The sequence below is a fragment of the Aulostomus chinensis genome, chromosome 20 (genome assembly GCF_037954235.1).
Source record: "Aulostomus chinensis isolate RoL2024-O1b breed Wild chromosome 20, RoL_Achi_v1.0, whole genome shotgun sequence".
Taxonomy (NCBI): domain Eukaryota; kingdom Metazoa; phylum Chordata; class Actinopteri; order Syngnathiformes; family Aulostomidae; genus Aulostomus; species Aulostomus chinensis.
The window spans coordinates 24,361,304-24,376,672 of NC_141339.1; the positions used below are offsets into that span (position 1 = coordinate 24,361,304).

General features: G+C 47.3%; 3 protein-coding genes across 7 annotated transcripts; 1 reads left to right on the forward strand and 2 right to left on the reverse strand.

The window, feature by feature from the left end:
* The first annotated feature begins 305 nt into the window (after positions 1-305).
* Positions 306-13,734, forward strand: LOC147243402 (uncharacterized). 5 transcript variants are annotated; one of them, XM_086189406.1, is made up of 10 exons: positions 306-1,255; positions 2,054-2,350; positions 3,979-4,269; positions 5,038-5,151; positions 5,880-5,905; positions 5,988-6,059; positions 6,579-6,650; positions 7,378-10,141; positions 10,233-12,800; positions 12,887-13,734. In XM_086189406.1, the coding sequence occupies exons 1-8, from the start codon at positions 1,210-1,212 to the stop codon at positions 7,462-7,464; spliced, it is 1,005 nt and encodes a 334-aa protein (XP_086045532.1). In that variant the 5' UTR covers positions 306-1,209; the 3' UTR covers positions 7,465-10,141; positions 10,233-12,800; positions 12,887-13,734. The 5 variants fall into 5 exon arrangements, with proteins under 5 accessions (XP_086045532.1, XP_086045530.1, XP_086045531.1 ...); XM_086189404.1 differs by having other exon boundaries at positions 10,233-11,600; positions 12,061-13,734; XM_086189405.1 differs by having other exon boundaries at positions 10,233-11,070; positions 11,265-13,734.
* LOC147243403 (uncharacterized) lies at positions 3,643-5,164 on the reverse strand. Its single transcript, XM_086189417.1, has 2 exons — positions 3,889-5,164; positions 3,643-3,693 (listed from the first exon to the last, which is right to left on the reverse strand). The coding sequence occupies exon 1, from the start codon at positions 5,003-5,005 to the stop codon at positions 4,406-4,408; it is 600 nt and encodes a 199-aa protein (XP_086045543.1). The 5' UTR covers positions 5,006-5,164; the 3' UTR covers positions 3,643-3,693; positions 3,889-4,405.
* LOC147243404 (cytochrome P450 2K1-like) lies at positions 9,563-15,353 on the reverse strand. The gene is made up of 9 exons (XM_086189398.1): positions 15,106-15,353; positions 12,551-12,713; positions 12,335-12,484; positions 11,415-11,575; positions 11,145-11,327; positions 10,811-10,949; positions 10,547-10,731; positions 10,178-10,319; positions 9,563-10,114 (listed from the first exon to the last, which is right to left on the reverse strand). The coding sequence occupies exons 1-9, from the start codon at positions 15,316-15,318 to the stop codon at positions 9,927-9,929; spliced, it is 1,524 nt and encodes a 507-aa protein (XP_086045524.1). The 5' UTR covers positions 15,319-15,353; the 3' UTR covers positions 9,563-9,926.
* Positions 15,354-15,369: the final 16 nt, after the last annotated feature.

Below are 15,369 nucleotides of genomic sequence, written 5' to 3' on the forward strand. Positions count from 1 at the left end.
ACTCTTCACATCAGATAAGGGGACCGCGGACGGACAGTGACTGGAAAAGGAAGGTACCCTCCGCAGCTAGAAGGTGTGATGGATACTGACTCTCAGCTTCTGTCTTCAACACTGGTGAAGCTGAGGGAGGAAGTCCAGCCTGTCTTCACGCGGGTTCAGACCAAAGTCCCACTGCCGGTCCAGTGGCTCAGAACGAGCCTGCAGCTGCTCCTCCTGTTTGCTCTGCATTCTGAGGGTAAAAGCTACGTTTTACTGTTGGGGTTTCTTCTGGCTTTTAAAGTGATACTTCTCCTAACAAGAGATTCCAGGAAGCAGGAAGAGCCAGCCACGTACACCTAGCGTGAAGCTGTAGGAGACTGACAGCTAACAGCGTCCCATCGACTCCTGCTCAGTGGTCCACACACTTGTGGTTTTAGGAGGAGGTTCCCTCGTGCGCGGCCTGGCGCCGCCCTGAGCTGGTTCTGACATCACGCACGGCAGAGACACCCAGCATCAATTGGTGACGCTGGACGCGCTCACCGACCCGTCACAAAGGTTCTGTTTGGACCTTGAGCCTCGGCTTCGTGTGGTGAGGTGAGAACCTCTAAACACTGAGTAGACACGTGACTCTGATGTGTCAGATCTCCACTGCTGGGTGGAGTCTTTGTGAGTGTGTATCAGGGACTCCACACCGAGGACAGGACTCACGCTTTCACGCTCACTTCAGTCCAGCTTCTCACGGTTACACCTGCCAATGAATCGTTCCTTCTTCTTTTTGGTGCCTGTTACTTTCCCTCTTTCAGGCAGTGGAAGGCGACCTCAGGTTTCCTGACATCAAACCCTTGTACACGGCAACCTGACCACTGTTGTTGTTGTTGCTCCGTTCAACGAGAGACAGACGAGGCTCCTGCATGGGGACACGTCATAACCTCTTCTATCTCTATCCAGACTGAGCTGACAGCTGCATGTGGACCATCACACACGTCATTTACATAATTTGGCTTGTTTTCTAAAAGAGGCTGAGAAAGCAGAAGTGCTCCCGTGCCTGCAGCCTCTGGAGGACGATTTACTCCTCATTGCTGTGAAGTGAAAAGCAGAAAAAACGGAGGTGATGCAACGCTTCATTTCTCGGGCGGAAGGATGTTTCGGTCTTTTTTACTCGTGAGTAAGGACTGTCTCCGACAAATGTGAAACACAGAAGTCTCTCAGGAGCTCGGGAGGGGACACGGAATGTCTCTGCTGGAGTTCCTGCTTCTTTTTGTGCTGCAGTTTCAAGGTAAAGGGTGTTCATGTGTCTAAAGGTGACATCTCTTTGCTGGTTAATGATTTTTTTCTGTGAAAAATGAGGAAACTGCCACTGTTTGCTTGAGCTTTCAGAAGCTTTCCGGTCTCTCTCTCTCTCTCTCTCTCTCTCTCTCTCTCTTTCTCTCACACACACACACACACACACACACACACACACACACACAGGTTTATGTGAGAAACTACGATAGAAACTAGGATTCAGTTGATTGTGAGCGATTCCCAGTTTTGTGTTTTTCTCTTCTTGTTGTCTGGAGTCAGACTTCCAGAGAATTGGAAGGTGTCAGGATGGCAAACAAGTTGATTTGTTGCCTTATAAAACGCTCACATGAAGGCAGAGAAGCTCCGGGAAGAACCGAGAGAGAAACTCAAACTAAAATACAACGCAAACTAAACATGCGACAAGAAACGGGTGGTGGACACAAAGGCAGGGAAGGCTCTGATTGGACAAGAGGCACTGGGACGGAGAACCAGACCACACAAGTGAGTCCCTCCAAAGAGTCAAAAAGCTGGTGTCCACCAGTAGAACTCAGAGGTCCAGAAGGAGCCGTGACTCAACGAACCTGCTTCCAATGTCTGACTTTTTCCTCTCAGTAAACCAGGTGTGTTCCACAGAGGACTTGCGACTCCACTGAGCTTTCAGGTGTGAATGAATGATCGCTAATCGAAAAACCAGGAAAGGAAAATAAAATCGGTTCTGTGTGATGTCATCACCTTGCAGGGGTTTTTAAACGTGGGTCCTGTGGTCATTTGTTTCTTTGCTCTGCTGCAGGCATCATTGGACAGTCCTACCTCTACTCCCCACATGGACATGGTGTCAGGCTTCCCTGTTCTCAGGTGCCTCCCTCTCACCCTCCATGCTACCTGCTACAGTGGCTGTACAACAGAGACAGATTGAAGACTGAAACTGTGTTTAAGAACGGAAAAGTAGAGGACAGAGCTGACCGGCTGCATGTGGACCCTCACTGCTCCCTGACCATCACCAACGTCACAGCTCAGGATGCTGGACGCTACACCTGTCGACCGGACGGGCAACATGACATCACTGTGTATCTGTCCGTCATGACAGGTGAGTCCTCCGACCTTCTGAAATCGAGTGTTGCAGCGCCGTGGAAGGACTTCTTCCTGTTTTCGCCATCTTCTCCTCAAACCCACGCAGCTAGAGGTCATTTGTTCAGACCATCTGATAGGAAAAATGACCTTCTGGTTAGTTTTGGTCAGAAAAACGCTTGGTCAAGGTTTGACCTCCTTTTTTGACACAAATTGGACAACCATCAAAACACTGAGGCAAATTCATCAGCTGGCAGCAGGTGGCCGCGGCACCGTACGTCTCCCTGGCAGCAGCCAGATCGGTTCCCATAGAAACAGCAGCGAAACATCTCTCTTTGACTCAGCAGGGTCCCGACGTGAGTCTGCTGTGCTGTAGCTGCCATCTATCAATCCAGCCACCGCTCCCTCCACCTCTGTATACAGATGTTTATAGTACTCTGTTGGCACCATGTGACTCCCTCCTTTTACGTGATCATAATTCCAACAGCAACACGACGGCAGCTGTCACTGACACACTACCAGACTCACCGTCTCATTCCATGGTTGTTTTTTATTTTCATGAAAGAACTCCAGCAGGTTCTATGTTCTAGGTTCTTCTAAACAGCCTCCCTCTGACTCCTGCTCTGCTCACTCTTGGCGTTCTCTTCTTGAGCTTCATGAGGTCATCACCTGAAACGGTTCTCCAACAGTCTTGAAGGAGTTCCCGAGGTGCTGAGCACTTGTTGGTCCTTTGGCCTTCACTCTGCCCTCCATCTCATCCCAAACATCTGGACTGGGTTCAGGTCAGGTGACTGGAGGCCAGGTCACCTGGGCCGCCCTCCATCACTCTCCCTCTTGGTCAAGTAGCCCTCACACAGCCTGGAGGTGTGTTTGGGTCGTCGTCCTGCTGAAACATCATGAGGGTCCAACTAAACGCAGACGGGATGGGATGGCGTGTTGCTGCAGGACGCTGTGGCAGCCATGTTGGTTCAGTAAAGCCCCCCCCCCAACCCCCACCCATCACACCTCCTCCTCCATGATTCATGGTGGGAACCATGAACCCAGATGTCGTCTGGTCTCATGTCCACTCCTTGTGGTTCTGGTCCAAACAAACCTCCTCTGCTGGTTGCTTCTCCTTGGTGGTGGTTTCCTAGCAGCTGTTGGACCATCAAGGCCTGATTGGCGCCGTCTCCTCTGAACCGTTGGTGCAGAGACGTGCTTGCGACCAGAACTCTGAGGCTGGGGACTGGGATGAACTCATCCTCAGCAGCAGAGACTCTTGGTCTTCCTCAAATGAACCCTGACGAGGCGAACTTGAGAAGTGAAACCATTTGAGGTGATGACATCATGAAGCTCCCGAGAGAAGGACGAGGGTTTGCAGCGCTGCAGCGAAGCAAAGGGAGGCGACTTTGAGGAGCTGGAATCTAAAACACGTTTCGTTATTTAACAGTTTTTTCTTTGCTCCATGATTCTATTTATTTGGCTTCATATATTTGATGTCTTCAGTGTGGATCTACAATGGAGGAAGTAGCAAAAATAAAGAAAAACCATGGAATGAGAAGGTGTCTCCACACTCACTCGTGTGCGATTGTTTTCAGCTGGTGTGTCTGCTCATTCCTGCGGGGACGACAGGATGATCATCGACTGACTACAGGCTTCTTCTCTCAGTCTCCCCGTCTCCTCCAGACGCTGTTCTGAAGAGAGACCACAACATCACGTTGGCGTGTTCTCTGAGCAGATACCCCGAGCTCCGTCCCTGCGAACAGAACAGCATCCGCTGGGTGAAGGAAGGCTCCACCCTGACTGATGATGTCACACAGCATAACTGTGTCTCTTATCTAACTGTGAGGCATCAGAGAGACCAGGACAGGAAGTACACTTGCCAGTACGCCGAGGACGGCGGTGTGAAGGTACAGGCCAGCTACACGCTTGAGTTCACGGACCGGATCTCTGAGCCAGGTCAGCTGAGCTAACTAGTGGTCACCAATCCTGAACAGTTCATTACTAACTAGTGCTTAGTGGTTACTACTGACTACTAACCCAAGTTCACACTTGATTAAACAGTGATTAATCAGAAACAGAGCAGAGAGGCTCTTCAATGCTGGTTTGGGTTGTTCTTGTTCTTGTTCTTCTTGTTCTTCTTCTTGTTTTTGTTGTTGCTGTTCTTGTTTTTGTTGTTCTTCTTCTTGTTGTAGCAGTTGTTGTTCTTGTTCTTCTTGTTGTTCTTGTTCTTGTTGTAGCAGTTGTTCTCGTTCTTCTTGTTGTTCTTGTTCTTGTTGTAGCAGTTGTTGTTCTTGTTCTTCTTGTTGTTCTTGTTCTTCTTGTAGCAGTTGTTCTCGTTCTTCTTGTTGTTCTTGTTCTTGTTGTAGCAGTTGTTGTTCTTCTTCTTCTTCTTGTTTTTGTTGTTGCTGTTCTTGTTTTTGTTGTTCTTGTTCTTGTTCTTGTTGTTGCTGTTGTTCTTGATCTTGTTTTTGTTGTTCTTGTTCTTGTTCTTGTTCTTGTTGTTGCTGTTGTTCTTGATCTTGTTTTTGTTGTTGCTGTTGTTCTTGTTTTTGTTGTTCTTGTTCTTGTTCTTGTTCTTGTTGTTGCTGTTGTTCTTGATCTTGTTTTTGTTGTTCTTGTTCTTGTTCTTGTTCTTGTTTAGTGTTTCGGAGCCTTTCAAACCAGTGGCTTCAGACTTTGTAACGAGTGTCATGTTGTTAGCTAATCAGCTTCCTCTGAACCCAGATCGTCCTCCTGATACGCCCTACGTCATCATCGGGGCAGTGGTCGGGGCGCTGCTGGTGCTGGTCGTCGTGACCATCCTCGCGCTCATCAAGTATAGGAAGTTCAAGATGAAGGGTAAAAAAATTGATTAATGTATCAATTTGACACAAAGTATATGAGTTAAATGTTAACTTTCAAAGTGCTGCTACTGTTACAAAAAGATTAAAAAAAGATGAGCTCAGGACCAAAGTTCAAAAACCTGAATGTTCAGTCAGCACAAGAGTTCTTGAGCTGATTTTTAATTTCCTTTGTCTTATATTTGGGTTTTTTTGTGGGTTGGGAGGAGGTGTGTTTGTAGTCCAACAGGAAGTGGTCATGTCAGGGAGGAGGTGTGTTTGTAGTCCTACAGGAAGTGGTCATGTCAGGGAGGAGGTGTGTTTGTAGTCCACCAGGAAGTGGTCGTGTCAGGGAGGAGGTGTGTTTGTAGTCCAACAGGAAGTGGTCATGTCAGTGATGAGGCGTGTTTGTAGTCCAACAGGAAGTGGTCATGTCAAGGATGAGGTGTGTTTGTAGTCCAACAGGAAGTGGTCATGTCAGGGAGGAGGTGAAATGAGGACGAGGGGGTCCCCCCTCAGTTTTGCGGTTGTTATTCTTCATCCAGTCGTCGCCCCCAGTAACAAATATGAGGCTGTTTTTTTCTGAATTCTGGAATCACCAAGGAATCATCCAAAAGAAGAAACTTCCTCATGAATGTTGGTACTGGCGTTTCCTGCAGCGACTATAAAGGAGAACATGTAATGTGTAGCTGAAGGTACAGAATCATGTCATTTAAAGACTAATGAAAGGTTTCCCTCTGTTTGCAGATTGTCCAGACACAGTCAAGACCCCTGTGAGTAAGATCAAATGTCTTCCGCTTGACAAACACCTTCTTTTTTTACTGAGCCTCAGACCTCTGTGTGTTTTGCTCTCAGGACGAGCAAGAGAGTCACGTGACCTACGCCAGCATTAGCTATGATGGTGAAACACTTATGTCACAGAAAAAGGTGAGTAGACGTCATTTTAAGCTCTGTTAGCATGTTAGCATGCGGCTGATGTCAGCTATGAACCCTCGGCAGAAAACCTTGATGGAGGAATGACAGATGAACGCTCACGGCTCAGTCTTAGTTCCTCTGTGTTTCGCCATAGCAAACATTTGGAAGGTCCCATGTGTAGAATGTAATAGGAGCTGAAGAGTTTTGCCTTGGTTTTTGACCGTAGAATAACCTGCGTCATCCAGCTGCAGTCCTGGGCCCTGGGCCTGTGAGAACTGGACAAGTGAAGTCGCTTCCTACTGGGCCTGATCGTCTTTTTGTGGTTGTCAATAAGTGGTTTCTTGTGCTGCTGCCAAACAGTTTTATATTGTGAGAAGTTTGAGAACCCAAATTTTGACATTACCTCTGCATACGTGTGAGAGCACCTGATGCCGGCGCTCCTCGGCAGACACAACCGAGGCAGAACCCAGGAGAGGCAGAACCAACTTCTGACAAAGGCTCTTTAGGTTGTTGCTGTGTGTTTGTTCTCAGGGTGAACCAGACGAGAACCTGACCTACGCCACAGTTTACCATGATAAGGAAAAGACCCCCCCCAAGAAAACCGTGAGTGAATCCATGTTGATGAAGTCTCCTTCAATGTTCAGTCAGGATTCTGTTCTCACCGACTTTAGCCTGGACGTCAGTTCGTCCCGGGTAGGAGGTTGAGGCATTAAAGGTCACACTTGACAAGTTCCCCGTTTCAATCCTGAATTTATCTCTCTGTTATATTCAAATAGTCAACGATTTTTTTAGAGCTGTTTTCAAACACCCAGACTTTTACAGGGTTTTTAATGAGTGGAGTAACAAAATACTGCACGATAAAGTACCTGCCTCCTTCTTAAACGATGCACTTTTGTAGCTGTAAAATGATGGACAGCGTCTCGTCTCCACATAGGAATGTCTGGAGTCTCCTGGAGGAGGCGACATCGTGTTGCGTGTCACAACTTCTCCGACTCGCTCCAATATCAGAATGTGAATGTAACATTTGACAGGAAGCTCACACAACCGCTCTGCCATGCAGGGCTTGGCGGGCGTCACCTTCCACGCTATTGGCGAGTGTAACCGCTTCACGATTGTTCTGGAAACGTACAAATGCTCATTAGCAAGCAGCCAACAGTGGTCGGTGTCCTAAGACCTTAGGAACAGAAACTGTGTGTAGGTTTGAATTTCCACATCGTCGAACAGTTGAACAAAAACACACTGACAGGAAGCAAAGTAGCGCCTTAGAGGAAGTTGGAAGGTTGTATTTTAGGAAGTGGAGGCTGGAAACCTTGATGTTTGTTGTGTTCAGGTCAAAGAAGAAGAGGAGGAGGTGACGTATTCTTTGGTCATGAAGTCTGATGACCTCAGCAGTCTCTACCGCAGTGTGGGCAAGTGATCAAACTGTCCAGAGATGAGCTCATCCGTGACGGTCATGTGCTCCTGCTGGATTCATGCTGCTGCTCCCTAACGTTCTTATGATGCCAGCAATGGCAACGCCAGGTTGGGATTTTTCCATCGTCAGCAGGGCTGTTTTATGTCCACCACACCACCAGAGGGAGCGTATTTTTCTGTTGATTCCAGGCAGACAACATTTGTGACTGCGTTTGTTTTAAGGGAATTTGTATCTTTTGGTAACTGTGTGTCATGTATCCGAAGCACTGCTGTGGTCTCCAGTAACTCATCAGAAATTATTCCTGGGCTATAACAGAGACCTCATTCTCTCTTTCTTCGCCATCTCTCGAAAGATTCCAGCCTGAATCCTAACCCTAAAGCCACATAATTCAGTTCAAAGGTCACGAGTGCCTTTAGGCTGAACGTTGACCCGGGCAGACAAGAGTAAGAAAACCAAAGTTCAGGACCATTAACTCAAAAAATCTTGGCCAGTTCTTGGTTGATAGAATTCATCAGAACAATCGCCAGATTTCTGAACAGATCCAGCTCTGCCTCTGATGATGTCACAGCCGTGGTAGCACGGTAAGTGAAAACTTTGCAGTCAAATTTTGATGACTTTTTGAATATCCGTGAACAAAGAGCAGGGGATCAACCTTTGGAGGTGATCTGGATCAGTAGATTCCATGTCTGGAAATATGAGCTCAGCAGCATGAGGGTGGAGGGAGGGGCCACAGGACCTGGAGGAGCTCACCTCCTCAGGTGTTGCTTCAGAACGTCTGGTCATGGTTAATATTTGATGTTAACGTAGGGAACTTGAGGTTAAAACATTTTCTTTAAAGAATTATAAAATCTTGAGTTAGTCATTGTTAATCAGCATCCTCTGCTAGCTGGTGTGTGTGTGTGTGTGTGTGTGTGTGTGTGTGTGTGTGTGCGCCTGTCATTGTACGTATGACTCACACTCATTAACTCATAGCTTCCGCTGACTGGTCTTGTGAAATGGAGAAGAGACGGTTTCAGGTTCTGCTTTGTTGATGCTCTTCCTGTCCTCAGTCAAATCTCAAATGTGTCCTCAGGACGTTCTGGTTATCAGATGTCCTCGAAATGCATGAGGTCATTCAGGTTGCGGTTCTTACCGGCGTCCGTCCACTCAGTCTGTCAGGGTTTTATAGGTCTTTGATAAAAGCTCCAGCTAAATGATTTCCTCATGAGAACTTCAAGTGTTCCTCCTAATAAAGACTCATCTCAGTCGTTTGAAAACCTTTTGCTTTAATGAAATCAATTTAATGTCTCTTCCCCTTTTCAGTTTTTTTTTTCAACTTTTTTCTCTCACTTCCTGTTTCTTGCTCTTTGATTGGGCAGTGAACAAACCCTGATGATAATAGTACCTGGTAACAATACAGCGCCTTCCAGAGTGCCCAAGGCGCTGTATCTAAGAGGGCACTTCCTGAAGCGGGGGTGGCTCCAATCGTCACCAGACACCAGGAGTTCTTACCTGCGTGTTGTTCCAGCTGATCTCTGACGTGAGACACATTGAGAAAGGAAATGTTAGCAGAGGAGGGCTTCCTGATGCCAGCGCTCAAAATAAGTCCCTGGCTGTCAGTGGCACAGGAAGTTGCAGGCTGGAGGCACTAGAAACGTTGTTTTTGGCAGGAAAACTGGGCTGCAACCCAAAATATGGAATCCACTCCCGGCATTCGCCCTCCTCCACCAGCTTCTATCTTTACTCTGGTTTTCCTGCCTGGTGACTCCGTCTTACACTTCAAGAAGTGGCGTGCTTGTCCCCATTCTGGAGCCCCAGAGAGGTGAGGCGGGAGGGAAAATGAAACCTCCATCTCCACTGCTGTCAGGAAGTCATGTGACCTCCGTGGAACAAGCCTATCTTCATCACGCTGTTGTTTTCATGAACAGACTTTGTATTTTGCTCTCGTGTAACTAACCCTAACTGCTCGAGATCATGTGACTTGAGGTTAAGAAGTTAAGATGTCTGCCTCGATGGTCTGCTGATAACTACTCTTTCCTACTTGTGAGTACCGGACACTTGGATTGTTTTTGTATAAACTAATTAATAATGGAGAGAGAGATAATCAACAATCAGACGTGTGTATTTTATTTATTCTTTCAAAGTATAAATTTCAGTGGAGATTTAATGAAAAACAGGAACTTTTACTGAACTACAACTTTTTTGTGTTTTAGGAACATGCAAACTTTTAGAGACAGCCTCTTCCTGTCCGACGTCCCCAGAGACAGACAGGAAGACAGACGCTTCTCCAGGGAGCGGAGACCCAGGCTAGTTAGCTTAGCACAGTCGATACTCGTGGGAGGGAAGTATTAGCATAGCTCCAAGTTTCATGAAAGGATTCAACCAGAAATGTCACATCCTGCATGAGGATAATTGTGTAAATTACAAAAATTCTGTTTCAGGTTATTAAAGTGCGTATGTTCTAGTACAGGCCCCGCCTCTCCTCCTCACATTGAGGCGACAGCACAAAGTTGGTGAGGTGAGGGGCAGAGGGTGGAGCCCACCCGTGGGGTCAGGTCCAGGTCGTCCCTTGAAACTCCAAGTGGAGGAGTGAAGCGGAAGTGCTGCAGGAGCGTGGTGAAGAAGATGAAGAGCTCCATCCTGGCCAGACCTTCTCCCAGACAAACACGGCGACCTGCGGGACGCTGCAGGTCATGTGACTGTAAGCAGATAGTGACTGATCTAAGACCTCACTGACCTGCAGAGAAAGCCATGAAGGCATCTCGCTTGATAAACTTCCCATCTTTGTCCAGGAAGTGGGCGGGGTGGAAGGAGTGTGGCTTCTCCCACTCGCTGTCATCATACAGGACAGACGTCAGGAGAGGATACACGGTCGTCCCCTGGAGACAAAGACAAACCAACCTGGTTTGCTCTTCTCAGTTTGATTCGGGTGCTTTGGTGCTCCCTTCGGCTCAATTGATCGTCAATCGTTTTCTAACTAGAAACAATCCTGATATGAGGGTGAAATGTTAGCCTGGTTTCCTTAAACATACTCGTGTTTTTGAAGAATCGGCTGATTGTGGGGACTTATTGTCATCATGTTTAGTGGACTATTCCTCAGCCTGACCTTCTTGATGAAGTGACCCTGGAAGGTGACATCTTGGCTGGTCCTGTGAGGAAGTGACATGGGGACGATGTTGGCCAGTCTCTGGGTCTCATGGATGACGGCGTCGGTGAACGGCAGGTCCTTCCTGTCCTCCACCTGCACCTGACGGTTCCCTACCACCCTGCTCAGCTCCTCGTGGACCTGGTCTGCAGGTGACAGGAAGTAAATTAGTGACTGAGGTTTGTCTCTCAGCCTGCAGCTCCAGGAGCTTCTGCACCTTCTTACCCTGGATCTCTGGATACTTGGCCATCAGCAGCAGAGCCCATCTGAGGGTGGTTGACGTCGTTTCTGTGCCAGCGGCGAACAGATTAGCTACTGTCAGTAGCAGGTTGGCGTTGTTGAAGTGACCATTGGTCCCAGACTCCTGCAGAAACACAAGCTGTCATTCCAGCTTGACGGATACTCGTGTTCAAATGTGCTTCCTGTTTGGAACCTGAAGTTTAAACCAGTGGTGTCGAGGCAGGTGTGTGCAGAGGAGCTGAGAGGTGAGAGCAGAGTTCTCCCACAAGGAAGAATGTTCACGTTCACCTTGACACCACCCTGATCACCGTCAACTGACCTCCTGCTGCTGCTGGCGGAGCAGGAAGGCATCGATGATGCCTCGGCAAACCTCCGGGTTCAGCGTCTCTTTCAAGCGTTTAATCAGCTCGCCCTGCTGTTTCCTGTTTTCAATTCCCAGATTCTTCTGCTCCTCTCTGGCAGGACAGAGCCACTTGCCGATCATCGGGAACATGTTGTAAAACTGTTGAAGAAAATGTAACAAGATAATGAGACCGGAAAACTTTGACACTTTGAAACGACATCATATAAAAGTCTGGCAGTTGGGAACCTGCATCGCTGGAGTGCCCAGCAGTTCAATGGCTCTGGTTGTCCGATACACCATGGCGGTAAACACGGGGTCGTCATATTCAAACCTTCTGCCAAACACCATGGAGCAGATGATGTTAGAGACGGCGTAGTTTGTAATCTGGTTTGTGTCAAACGATTCTCCTGTAGCAAGAGGAAGAGAAGGAGAGTGAGTGGGTTGTCATGGCAACTATGAGCTGCTATGTTTGCAATAATCTGATTTTACACACACACACACAACACAATGCACCAGAATTAGCAAGAATGCTAGTTTTTATCCGTTGTCCCTCTGCTGGTAAGTTAAAGTACTCATTAGCTGTTAGCATTTTACAGTTATAATTTCTCCAAATGTGCATCCATGAAAAAGCTCATGATGGTAAGAGTTTTTCTACTGTTGGTGCACTTCATTATAACCCGTTTGAGGGTTAAACAGACTTTGAATGTATTTCAGGAAGTCAGATGTGAGTGAGAATGCTCGTTAGACGCTACATGGTAGCATTATGCTAACACATTGAAAAATCTGCCTGTAAACATGCGAGTGTTTGACATATAGCAGAACATAATGAAAACATGTCCACTGAAGTTTTTCAGACAACCAATTATGTATTTGTCACCATGGTAACCAACAGGATGGAGAGGAAGCTTGTTCTTGCCGGATCTGTTTACCCTGAGCTAAGGGTGGCGTAGGGAGACGATCATCAGAGGGTCTGTGGGAGCACATCAACTTTGAAGGTCACCACTGTTTTCATGTGTCAAGCGGACGTGTCAGACACACACGCCTCATCTGTGGTGCCCTCCAGAAACCTGCCGTCATTTTTCAGCCAGAAAAAAACTGGACATGTACCCTGACGGTCATCAAGCTGACAAATGTTTCTTTAAAGCTAAAACTAAGAAGGATGTTACCTTTGAATCCCTTAAAGACTTGGACGAGGCACTGAGCTTCCTCGATGATCTTGTCCTCACAAACCTTCTTGCCCATCCCGAAGTCTCTGAGGTTGGTCAGGGCGAAGCGCCGCATCTCCTTCCACACGTCTCCGTTTGTCCAAACAATGCCTGGAAAATAACAGCATCTTTAAACGTCAGGGTTTCAGTTTAAGAGCGGCTTCATTCATTTCTTACCATGTTCTAGTTTGGATTCCTTCACGACTGTAAGTGGTTCTCGTTCTCCGAACTCTTCAGCGTAGTTGACGAGTGCCTCCTTCACCGTCTTGTACCCGGCCAGAACCACCACTTTATGGGGTCCCATATGCACTGTGAACACTGACCCATATTTCTTGGAAAGCTGGGAATCCAAGCAGAATAAAACGGAATGAATTTGACCTCAAGCTGATGACCTCCATGGAGGCGGTGGCGTGTCTGGCTGGATGAGGTCGGTTGATCTAGACGGCGAGCGGGAAGAGTTGGAGGTGTTTTCAGTTTGCTTGACATCTTTTGGTGTTTTCACTGATTTCTCAGAAAGGATTTCAGCGACCTTTACATCATGGGAGCAAGTTATTCTGTGGCAACAAAATATCCATCCCTCCCTCCATCATCCCTCCATCATCCCTCCCTCCATGTTCCCCCTCTTCTCCTGTTGAGGGTGGTGGGGGTGGAGCCTATCCCAGCAGCCTTCCCCCTGGACAGGTCACCAGTCCATGGCAGGGCCAACACATAGAGACAGACAACCATTGGCTCTCCCAGCCACACCTACGGTCAATTTAGAGTCTGGATTAACCTGGTCCCCTCTTGATGTCTTTGGACTGTGGAGGAAGCTGGAGTACCAGAGAGAACCCAGCAGGAACAGGGAGAACATGGAGACTCACCCAGAAAGACCCCGTGCTGCAGCCGGGGCTCCACCCACAACCTTCTTGCTGGGGGCCACAGTGAGGACCGCTGCTCCACTGCGAAGGCAACTCAGTTGGCCAATATTTATTTTCATGAATTTGACAGAGCAGATTTGAGGAAGATCATGACTGAAGTTCGAAACAGAAGAGGACCCAAGGATGACCCTTGAGGAACATCTTTATCAATAATCTTGTAGTCTGACTGACAACCCTGAAAGGAGACACACTGACTTCTACGGTGAAGAAATGAGTTAAAAAATAACAAAGGGTTTATAGAAAATCTAATAGCTTACAGTTTGTCTCAAAGAAGATTATGATCAACCATGTCAAAAGCTGAGGTCAATGAATACTGCGCCTGTCGGCATGTTGTTGTCAGATGCTGACAGTATCTCATTTGTGAATTTGAAGAGTGCAGTGGTGGTTGAACAGTTTGGTGGAAAGCCTGATTGGTGTACAGATAATGTGTCATATTCAGTGAGATAGGAGGGTAGTAGATTAAAGATTAGTTTTTGCTATGCTATTGATTATTGAGATTGGTCTATAATTATTGGAGTCTGAGATGTCACCTCCTTTATGACGAGGGGTTACCGTCGCACTTTCCCGTGATGAGGGTGTTTCACAAGTCGTGATAGATAAATTTAGTAAGTCAGCCAGTGGAAATGACAAAACATGAGAAGCTAGTTTAGAGAACTTGACGTCGAGACCATCTGGACCAGCACTTCATCCAGAGCTTGGACTGCCAACAACTCTCTGAACATCAGTTGGAGATACTTTTGGAACAGAAGGAGCTGCCACGTCTGAGTCCAGATAGGAGCAGAATGAGAATGACCAGAAAGAGCAAAGGTTCATAAGCAAAGGTTCACTGACAATTTGATTGTTGATTTTAATTTGTGTTGTAGGACTTTTTTTTTGGATTTATTGGTTATACCATTGACTCTCTACCAAAACTTCTCTGGGTTTTTAAAATCAGTTGCTAGGCAGTTCTTATCACAATTTGCTTCAGCATTTCAAGTATGGCTTTTGCATTTATTCCTTAACTCTTTGTCAGCACTCCAGTCAGCAGAATCCTTTGTTTTACGGTATTTTTACCAGGCCTTGTCTCTTTGTTTGAATAAGAGTATGAAGTCTCCTTTAATCCAGGGTAGATGTGGAGCCTTGACTTTAATTGATATTCAGGGCGCATGCTTGTTAATCATCTCAACAAACTCAGTATGAAGGAAATCCCATGCATCTTCAGCTGATGAATGAGTTGAAATCTCTCCCAGTTGATGTGTAATGAACCCTGTATGAAGTGTTCAGGGTTCATGTTATCAAAGTTGCTTACTTTAATCAGTTTAGGAGGAAGATGATTAGGAAATACATCCAAACATGAGGGTTTTATTTTCAAATTGGCGTGATGTCATGGAAAAAAGTATCCTTTGTGGGTGGGGTCAGTACTTTTTGCAGGTGCTGCCAGCCAATACGCTCCCCATTTTGTGCTGTTTACCTGAGCACATGTGCATACTCAGAGGTAATCCGACATGAACCATGTGCCATGGAGGGCTGTGTGATTGACACTGATTAACACACCGTCAGCCACAGAAGAGTGTTAATCAGTGGAATCACCTGTTAAAGTGTTTGGTTGGAAGGAAAACCTGCACACACACGGCCCTCCATGGCACATGGTTCCCTACCCCTGCACCGGCATAGCAGAAGAGTTGATATTGACGCAACAACACCACCACGACCAAACTCGTGACTGCTGGTCAGAGGAGCAGCCTGGTGTTGACCAGCAGCCTTTGAACCGACCGAGCAGCTTCAACCACGAACCTACTTCCGCTCCTAAACATCCTCTGACGTCTGCGCACTGACCGTCATCAGCGTGTCGTGGGGTCTATTCAGGTCCAGCAGCAGCAGGTTCCCCAGCAGGGGCAGAGGTCTCGGGCCCGGCGGCTCCCTCGCACCCTCCCTGGAGCTGAGGCCGGAGGAGGAGTAGAAGTAGATGGCCAGCAGCAGCAGCATCCCCAGCAGGGACACAGAGCTGGAGCTCTGCAGGAGAAGCCCCAGAACCTCCATGACGGCCATTGAACTGAGACTGTTTATCTCAAATGCTTCCTGTGTCTCTGTCTCAGTTTA

Bases quoted from the DNA above. Each gene is read 5' to 3' on its own strand.
- LOC147243402 (XM_086189402.1), top strand. From the start codon at position 1,210: ATGTCTCTGCTGGAGTTCCTGCTTCTTTTTGTGCTGCAGTTTCAAG. The intron at 1,256-2,053 runs GTAAAGGGTGTT...GCTCTGCTGCAG, and splicing joins TTTTGTGCTGCAGTTTCAAG to GCATCATTGGACAGTCCTAC. The intron at 5,906-5,987 runs GTGAGTAAGATC...TTTTGCTCTCAG, and splicing joins CAGACACAGTCAAGACCCCT to GACGAGCAAGAGAGTCACGT.
- LOC147243403 (XM_086189417.1), bottom strand. From the start codon at position 5,005: ATGACACTCGTTACAAAGTCTGAAGCCACTGGTTTGAAAGGCTCCGAA.
- LOC147243404 (XM_086189398.1), bottom strand. From the start codon at position 15,318: ATGGCCGTCATGGAGGTTCTGGGGCTTCTCCTGCAGAGCTCCAGCTCT. The intron at 12,714-15,105 runs GTCAGTGCGCAG...TTGGATTCCCAG, and splicing joins CCCACGACACGCTGATGACG to CTTTCCAAGAAATATGGGTC. The intron at 12,485-12,550 runs GTAAGAAATGAA...GTTATTTTCCAG, and splicing joins GGAATCCAAACTAGAACATG to GCATTGTTTGGACAAACGGA.